This window comes from Leucopleurus acutus, assembly GCF_964270905.1.
Source record: "Leucopleurus acutus genome assembly, chromosome: 12".
Lineage (NCBI taxonomy): Eukaryota > Metazoa > Chordata > Mammalia > Artiodactyla > Delphinidae > Leucopleurus > Leucopleurus acutus.
Genome location: NC_139154.1, coordinates 56955012 through 56964718, shown reverse-complemented (window position 1 = coordinate 56964718; position 9707 = coordinate 56955012). Strand labels below are relative to the sequence as shown.

The 9707-nt window shown below is 39.8% G+C and overlaps 1 protein-coding gene across 1 annotated transcript in view; it reads right to left on the bottom strand.

Annotated features, from left to right (window-relative positions):
* Positions 1-1224: 1224 nt before the first annotated feature.
* QPCT (glutaminyl-peptide cyclotransferase) overlaps positions 1225-9707 on the bottom strand; it is a 30139-nt gene continuing 21656 nt past the window's right edge. Inside the window, exons 4-7 of the mRNA XM_082851416.1 lie at positions 8459-8635; positions 6058-6157; positions 2947-3063; positions 1225-1466 (exon numbers count right to left, since the gene is read on the bottom strand). Coding sequence (XP_082707542.1) covers positions 1321-1466; positions 2947-3063; positions 6058-6157; positions 8459-8635 — 540 coding nt within the window. The 3' untranslated portion in view covers positions 1225-1320. The remainder of the gene's footprint in view (positions 1467-2946; positions 3064-6057; positions 6158-8458; positions 8636-9707) is intronic.

Here is a 9707-nt window from a genome sequence, read left to right as displayed (position 1 = left end):
ATATAGATAAAATTATATTGATCCCTTTTTTTAACCTGGAAAGTTTGTTTTCATAAGTAAATTCCTTTTCCAATGACTTTCTTTGTTATTGAACTTAAGGTTGCCATTGCTTTCCCACTCAGCTTGTCTATCTCACTCCCTACCCAGCCTCAGCACATTAATTCAGTGAGGTTTATTAAATGTCTGCTCAGAACAGATAGCACATGAAAAACAACAGCCCCCAGCTAACTTCATCTATATGGCAGGATCAATTTCCTAATTGTTTAACTGATCAAGTTTGTATTTTTAGATAACTGTTTCCCATAGCCAAAGAAAAATCCATGAATTCCTATGTGTTTCCAGCCCAAACAATTTTGCTTCCATGAATCTCCTGAAAGAAATAGGCTATAAGTAATTAAACAAACTTGAATACCATGTAATTTACCTACACAAAAATGATCCTAATTTCTGTCCTCCCAGTGTGTTACCTTCATATTGACTCTGGAGGACACACTCAACAGTCTCTGTCTTCATCTCAACCCAAGATCAAAACAGCAAATAAATGTCTGGTAATTATGTAATTTAACAGAAAAAAGGCCAAAAACTTGTAGGTAGAGTTTGATTATAATGACATAAAAACTGCATTGAAAATATGTGAGGGAAAACTAGAGTAAATGGTTACTCTGCTAATATAATGAAATTATAGGTTTTTTTTCTTTTCTCCATTTTCTAGATTTTTGGTACTGACTATATTATTTTACAATAAAAATGTTAAATTTGTAAAACTCTATAAAAATTGAGCTATACTTTAAGTTATACAATTTTTCATTCATATATTAAAAAAGACATTCACAACATGGCATTTAATTCTGATTTAACTTCCATGAAATAAACCGTACAAAGATTTCTCAAAGAAATTGAGTCTTCAAACTGCATCTCTGTTTTGTATTATATGCAATAGATTCCCAAGTATAAGAAAATCATAAAACTAAGGCTGCACTTTGCACATGACCATCATATTTAAGTACTATTTAGAAAAACGTGATACTGACTATACACATCTGATTTAGCTTCATAGTTTCTCATCTAAAGAAGTTTTTAAAAGATATTTACCTTCAGTTTTTCTTATATTTCCCTTTCTTTATCACTAGATGAAAATGAATAAGCAATTTGGACATGACATAAATCTAGGATATTCAAAGATACCTATAGAATGAATCTATAGGATAGAAGTTTCCACACAGAAGTTTCCACACAGCATCTGGAGTCAGATTATTTTAAAGGGTGCCTTGACTTTTGAATATAATACTAGATGCAATTATCATAAACTAAACCAGAATATTACAAATGAAGATATTCTAACACAAAGACTTTTAGGATTTTGTTTAGATTATCAATGGTTGTTTTATCCAAATTTTCTTCATTGTCATCCATGGTGTGCCAGACTTCAGGGAAAGGAGATGGTATCAGATGCAAAACTGGAACACCTAACAAGATGAAACAACTTGTAATTAAGTGCATATTTCCCATGAGTAAACTAGAAAGTATCATTCTTCAAGGAAATCTGAGTAGGACTGTACTATATACTGTACTATACCATATTATATAAACACAGCTGATCGTTCATCATCTTCTGTGTACTTCCCTGTATCTTACCCTTACACTCCAAAGTCATTCATTCGTTAAACAAATGTTAAGTAATTCAGTAAATAATTATAAAGCACTTACTATGTACCAGCCCCTATTCTAGGAATTGAGGGTTCATCAGTGAAAAGGCAAAGCCCTGCTCATATGAAGCTTACATTCTACTAGAGAAAGAAACAAATAAACAAATACAAAAAATAATTTTAGAAAGTGAGAAGGCTTATAAAGAATAGTAAAACAAGGTAAGGGAATAGAGAATGAGAGGCAGAGAGTAGGGCCAATACAGAGGTATTTAAAATCAGGGAAGGCCTCTTTGAGAAGCTAACATTTAAATAGATGTGACAAACGAGAAAGCAAGCTGTGTGACGATCTGGGGATGAGCATTCCAGGCAGCAGTTTTAGCAAGTGCAAAGGTCCTGAGGTAGAAGTGTGCTTGGCCTGCTTGAGGAATGGCAATGTGTTCCTCAAGCAATGTGGCTGGATCAGAGCAATAATTAGAGAGAGAGGTAGGAGGTGATGGTGAGGGAGAAAAGAGGTATAAAATGGAGGCCCTTGTAGGTCATGATAAAGACTTTGGGTCTTTTTCTACTTGATGGCAAGCTACCAGAGCTCTAGAGTAGGGAAGTAACATAATTTGATTGACATTTTTTAAAGATAACTCTTGCTCCTACGTAAAGAATAGGGAGGCGGAACTTCTCTAGTGGTGCAGTGGTAAAGAATCCGCCTGCCAATGCAGGGATCATGGGCTCGAGCCGTGGTTCAGGAAAATCCCACGTGCCGCAAAGCAACTAAGCCCGTGCACTTCAACTACTGAGCCTGCATGCCTAGAGCCCGTGCTCCATAATGAGAAGCCACCGCTATGAGAAGCCCGCGCACCGCAACCAAGATTGGGCCCTGCTCGCCACAACTAGAGAAAGCCCGCGCGCATCAACGAAGACCCAATGCAGCCAAACATAAATAAATTTTAAAGAAGAAAAAGAATATTTCTTCTTTATTAGCAGGAAAACACCACAGTTACACAAACTATAAGAATACAATCTAGCTCTATGAAAGGGAAGGCAGGATGTCAGAGGTATATGAGATTTGATAAATATTCTATGTGTAGGAAAAAATATAAAAGTGTCCTCAGGGATTTGGAATGACTTTCATAAAAAAAAAATAGAAGCCATGAGATGATTGGTGAATTATTTACTTAATCAGTTATTAAATTTAATGGTTCTTCACACTTCTAGACTGTTGCAAATGCATATAAAATACAATAAATATAATAGGTAAAAAACACACATGTGCAGGCATGCATACATATATACACTCATACATTACCTTTTCTTAAAAATGGAATATGGTCATCCTGAATCACACCTCCATAACCGTAATTCTGGAAATACTGCCTCTCCCAAGAGTGATCCTTGAGCAAACCTAATTCATGGAGTTCATGTTCTGCAGATGATAATTAGAGAGCAGATGAACATATCCTTTTATCTGATCAACAGTCAGATGCATAAGGAGTTTGAAATCTTGACACTTGGTTTTAAGACATTATGCAGTAGTACACCCATGACAAAAACCTCTGAGCTGCAGGAGTCAGGCCTCCCCAGAGGGCCCGGGGCCTCTGCCCTCACTGCCCTGGAGGTGGGCAGTGAGACCCCAGGTGAGACCCCAGGACAGGAACCCAGCCTCTGGCTCCAAAGAAGAATCAGGCCCTAAAAGAGAGCCCTAACAAAATTAGACAATCGTTCTCCTCTGGTTCGCGATTTTAAAGCTGATTTTGCTGCCACGTTTGGCAAAGCAAGGGCCATTCTGTTCTCCCAGCAGTTCCAAGTCTGGGCCACATGCCTGCTTTTGAGAAGGAGAGACCCTACGGGAGCAAAGACGCCCCCAGGCCACTCAGCAGGTCATCAGGGCCGTCACCACCTTGTCCCCTGAGGGCAGGCTGCCGGCTTTGTTTACAACCAAAGATGGTCAAAAGCATCATTTGTATCTTCAATCAAATCAAGCACTCAAAGACACAGTCATATTTTGGTAACATTTAAATATTCAAAGTACATGATGAACACGAGTTCACTGTCAGAAATCCTCACAGCATCTCACATGCCTTTCATTCTACAGATGACGCAGCAGGGAGAACATTTCAACCGAGATTTTTAAAAGCCTTTGTCGTTGGCGTCTGTTTTTTTAAGTTTTCAAACTGTAAATGTTGGGCTTTGTATTTTGATGTAAACTCAGAATAGTGGCATTTGGGGCCAGTGACCAAAAACCAAACCAAACTTGTAACTGACCATGGATCTTAATAAACCTGTTCTTGGTAAAAAAGAAAAAAAAAACCCTCTGAGCTGAACTTGGGTGTGGACATTTTGGAGTCCTTCTAAGAGTCACACATGATTCTAGCTTTACAGGTGAGAACCTCCTTAGAATCAGAAACTCAACAGAACAATAGAGAGATGGAGAATGAGAAAGCTAGAGGAAAATGGAGAGAAAAAACACAGGTGTAGATACTTACAGATCCTCAATCCTGCATGAAGGATGCCTTACGAGGAGATGCAGAGCTTGAAAGGGGAATCCTTAGAGAGAACAGGTATGAAGTACTAGACTGAGTGACCACTCTTTGGGAAAGGGATACCTATTATGACTTGCATCAGTGGTTCTCAAAGTGGTCTCTGATCAGCTGCATCAGCACCACCTGGGAACTTGTTAGAAATGCAAATTATCTGGTCCCACCTCAGACCAACTGAATTAGAAATTCTGGGGGTGGGGTCCAGCGATCTGTGGTGTAACAAGCCCTCCGGGTGATTCTAATGCACACTAAAATTTGACAACCATTGGCCTACATTCCATCAGTCCTGTCATCTTGCAATATAGAACCCATGTATTACATACAGGATTACATATAACATGAGCCTATGTTACAAGATGATAAGAGATCACAAGAAGAGTTTAAGACAACTGAATGAAACTTTCCAGGATTGGTTATTTTAATTACTAAATTTAAAGGGTAAAATTAGACCGAGTGGTAAGCATTCATATGTAATGTGATTTTAGGAACATCAAGAAAGCCCTTACTATGACCAAAACAATATTCCCATCTGTTTATTGATAATTATAATTCCTTTACCTTAGGATACAACTTTTCCTTATACAATTAGAGATATGGTTTGAAGTGTAAGTATCACTCAGTGGGTTATACAATGGGTTAAAATTGTATTAAGATGTGAGTTACTGATATAAATTCATTCCAGTGGAGGAAATAAGAGAAGGGAATCAAATCCTTGACAGAAGGCCAAACCCAATTTCTTGAGGCTACTCAAAGTAAGGAAAACATGCTGTAAGGAAGTGTCCCCAAGAAGCTTACATTAATAATACCATAATAGCAACTCTTTCAAACTAGAAATTTAAATTTGCCAAAGATAAGCGTCTGAGGTTCAGGTGAAAGTTTCTTTCATAATATTCTAGATCTGGATATAAGCACGTTCTGAACTCGTGGCAAAAGCATGAGTTGAGATGGCAGCATTTTCCCCACTGCTGAGAAGAAAGTACAACCCTATCCTACTCCAAGAAGTCTGTGTGGCTAGAAAGGAATTCTTAGCCTGATGTTCTTGCCTCAAAGCAGGGCTCCTGGCCTGGATTCTATAATAAAATTCTATCGCATGCTCCCCTCTCCCTGAGGCCAATTTTTTGTGCTTTGTTGTGTTTTGTTTTGGGGTGTCCGTGTGTATGTGTGTGGAGAGGGAGGGGTGTATGGAGTGGAGGTACAGAGAAAGAAGTTATTCTCCTTTTCCTTCTGCAAGCCCCAAGTCTCTCTCCTGAGCCATAGATATCTTTGTTTCCTTGGCTGGTCTGGCCTAACCTTATCTGGTCCCTTCCACTCATTTATTTGACACTGAACCTTCTCTTAAATGACTCTTGAAGGATTTTGGCTTACTGTTGCATCGCCATCTCTTACACCTTTGGAAAATAAGCAGAGATTGTACTAGATTTAAAAGAAAATCACATCTGCATAAAGCAGAAAAGAGAAGATGACAAAGACTGAGATGGAAAAGAAAGAAACATTAAAGAATATCTTTTGGTATCATTATGAGGACATAACATTCATCATTATCCAACATGCTTTGCTGAGTTTTCCCTAAAAATGCATTCCATATGCTTCAAACAGGACTCTGAGAAAATATTTCCAAGCCATTTCTAAGGATATGCAAATATGAAATGTAGTATTTTATGTTTCCGTTTCAAAATTCAGTTTCATGCAGGAAAATAAAGTGGGCCTTCTAAAAGAGATGAATAGGAATAATAAACTAATCAATAAAGCAAGAAAAAAAGCCAGTAAAGTATATTGTATACTCAAATCACACACTTAAATCATAAATTCTGAATTTTAAAACTCAGTGTTTGTCAGTGGGAAGAAACCAGGTTTGACTCTTTAATAACAGTGGTGCTTACCAATTGCTTGAAGTCTATGAAACCATCTGGCAGTGTTTGGGAAAAAGTTGGGAAATGTTGGGTTTGGAGCTCCAATTAAATCCAGTAAGATCAGTAAGTCCTAAGGGAGAAAAAATATTGTATAATTACTGTCGCCAAAACACATTTCATACTCATCAATGGAAAAAAAAAAATCAGTCAAAACTAACTGCACGGGGCTTCCCTGGTGGCGCAGTGGTTGAGAATCTGCCTGCTAATGCAGGGGACACGGGTTCGAGCCCTGGTCTGGGAGGATCCCACACACCACGGAGCAACTAGGCCCGTGAGCCACAACTACTGAGCCTGCGCGTCTGGAGCCTGTGCTCCGCAAAAGAGAGGCCGCGATAGTGAGAGGCCCGCACACCGCGATGAAGAGTGGCCCCCGCTTGCCACAACTAGAGAAAGCCCTCGCACAGAAACGAAGACCCAACACAGTAAAAATAAATAAATAAAATTAATAAAAGGCAGAATAGGTGAAAAAAAAAAACTAACTGCACTTTAATAACTGAGAATAAAACGGGGAGCTGTATAAATGAACAAAAGGTTTGATAACATTGTAAGTGAATCCTTTGGGGGAAATTTTTAAATCTTGCTTATGCAATGTGGACAAATGGCAAATTGTAGATTCTTTTTGTCTGTAACCCCAGAAGGATATCACTAAGGATAAATTAGAAGGAGGACATTTGGATAAATATTTCATAGGAAAAAAAGAACGAATACATTTGCTTTATTTTCAGGTAGGCATGCAAGCCTGTCTGATCTTCTATTCCATTCTAATTAGCCATTTTATCCCCAGTCTATAATAACACAGCTGCCAAAGGAGAGCATTTGGATAGTAACTATTTATTCCTTAAAGCAGCATATAAGAAAATTTCCTTGACTAGAAGCTCTATGAGCTTAGTCCCTGGATATCCATTTCCTTTTCTATCAAACAAGAAGCTCAAGCTTGCTGATCTCTAAAGGTCCTTTCTGGCTATAAGCCTCTATAATAAACCAGTGTTTCTTAACTTATTTGAGCCATAAAGCATCAGCAGGCTTGAGGACTCCCTGAAGACTAACCCCAGATTAAGAACTCCTGATTTATATATGTGAGGTAAGGTATGGGTAAATATCTAGCATTGATCCTGACATGCAATAGATAAATATTTTCAGAGTCTATATGACTCTAAAGACATAGTATCTACTAACTCATGAATGATGATTAAATATATTCACTGGGAAAAAATAGGCTTGTTTGAAAGAGGAGTATATTCATAAGGTTGGATAAGCTCCTAAGAGTTTGTTTCTGGGGAAAAAAATGGTCTAACTATCACTATGGATTCATATATTTGGACTGGTAAACAAATAACTTTGTTCCTCCTGCCGATCAATCAGGTCTCTTCTCCTCTGAACCCTTTTTAGCCACTTGAGCAAAAGTGATTAAATGAGGTACCAGTTATGTTCTCCTAACCCCTTATGAGCTGCCAGTGGGCAACAGGACAGAGAGAAAGCCAACATGAGATGTGCTGGATTCACAGAGGAGATTGAATGTGGTCATTTGGACTCATAGGGTGAAGGTCAGTGATAGGGCAAAGGACAGGGATGAACGGAGAGGGTTAGAAACAGGCTATCAGTTCACAGGTAGGGTGAGGGCCAGGGATGGATGGAGCCACAGGGAAGAATGAAGTCTCAGGGGTTCCATGCTGCGGTTAGTGAGGACTCAAATACTGAGTGAGTCAAATATGGGAAGAGAGCCAGAATAGGAAGGAAATTCAAAGGTGGAGTAAGGGACTAGGTATGGGCTGTGGGGTCAGAATGGGGGATGAGTAGGGGGCCATAAGTTGCACCCATTACTTGGTAAGAGGAGCAGGGTTTTAAGGCAGTACTGAAATGTGTCCACCACCATGCCAAAACACCACATCAAAACTGACACATCAAAATGTCCTATACACACTTGGAGTCACTATAATGCTTTGAAGCCACCGAGGAAATTCTTCACTCTCATCCCCATACTATGTTCCACTCTTACTCCATTTCCCAAGACCCCAGCCTCCTCTGGCTTGACAGAGGCCTCAAAGATGGGATTTGCTCTCTCCACCTCTAATATTTACTGGGGGAATGTGCTCCCGTGGGACTGAAATGAATCTGATGTTTCCTTATTCTGAATTTTTACATCATTTTAATTGAGCTCAGTCAAACATAACTTCTAACCTAGAATCATTCTTTTTTAGCTCTGGGATTCCTCAAAAACCCAACGCCTGCCAAAAAAATGTTCTATTATAAACACTCTGCTCCAAGAATGCCTTGGCATTTTTAGGTCTTTAATTGGCTTCCCCTCCCTGCCACAGGCTTCCTTTGAAGCAGAGTCTGTAGCTGCAGCACCGTGAAAATTACCTGGACTCACCATGCCGTGCAATTGGTTGGTGTCCCTCGCTCCAGGTGGATGTGCAGTTGATGCCATCTTGGAAGCTAAGTGCCGAGACCCATAAAGAGAATCTTGAGGAGACCAGTGAAGAAAAGCCTCTTCTCCATCAAAGAAAATTAGCTGGAGTGAGAGATCTGGCTTCGAGTCTGAAATATTCTGATTTAAAAAAATAAACAGTAGAAAAAGAGCAAAAGTATGAGAACTAAAAAATAGCATGCTTTCCTATTAACTGGACAAAAAGACAGATGTGCCGTGAAGAAAAGGAAGAAGCCAAAGCAAGTGAAAATATGCCAAAATTTATTTTGCACCATTTCCTCTCTGAAAATCATCACGGGTCCCACAGTCTTCAGCCACAGAAATCTCACCTTCTTCACTCCCTCTGAAAAGAGAAGTCTTACACTTTTTTCTTACTCCTTAGAGAACTCTGGAACTATGGAACTGCAGTGGCAGACACTGTGACACAACACCCAGGTCCCTTTCAGAAGGGTGCGTTGTCCCTGTTGCCAGTAGAGGTGTCCGCAGAAGGCCTTCAGTGTTTGTCCCTTTAAGGATTGGCTCAGCCATGGGGGTTCCTACATCCAATGACTGGCCTAAGCAGGTGCTGGGGGCTCTCTAAAGGGCCATGCTACCTCCAGAGCTCCCCAGGGGTTGACTGAGGCTGTTGTTGAACCTGCATGGCAGCCCGGCTTCTCCCTCTGCCTACTCCCATTTCTTTCCCCTCCCTGCCACAGGTGTTGAGTCAAGGCCACTCCCTACTATGTGATTGAAATGCTAACCTCCACGTCAGAGTGCACCTCCCAGGGAATCCAACCTGAAACAACGCAAATCTTTCTTGCTTCTCACCTTATGTAAGTCTGCAATGTTGTACTGAGTCTAGGTTCAAGAATCTGCCCTTGGAATGCAACAGAGATACAAAGAATGGTAATTACAGCCTCTTCCTCAGAGGAACCTACACTTGAGTTGGGTTAGGGAAAGATGAAACAAATACACGGGTATGGCAAAATGTACCAAGGGTCACAAATGCAACACAAAACTCCTCTGGAAATTGGATAGATTGAGAAGTGGAATCCTTGGAGTGTCAAGGAAGACTTCATGAAAGAGACAGTACTTGAGTGGAACTTAGAAGGGTGAGTAGGATTCTGATTGATTTTATACTTTCCACTGTCTGACAACAACTCTCACCTTTCAGATTAGTCCTTCTGGTACCCTATCCTCACAATGCTTCAAC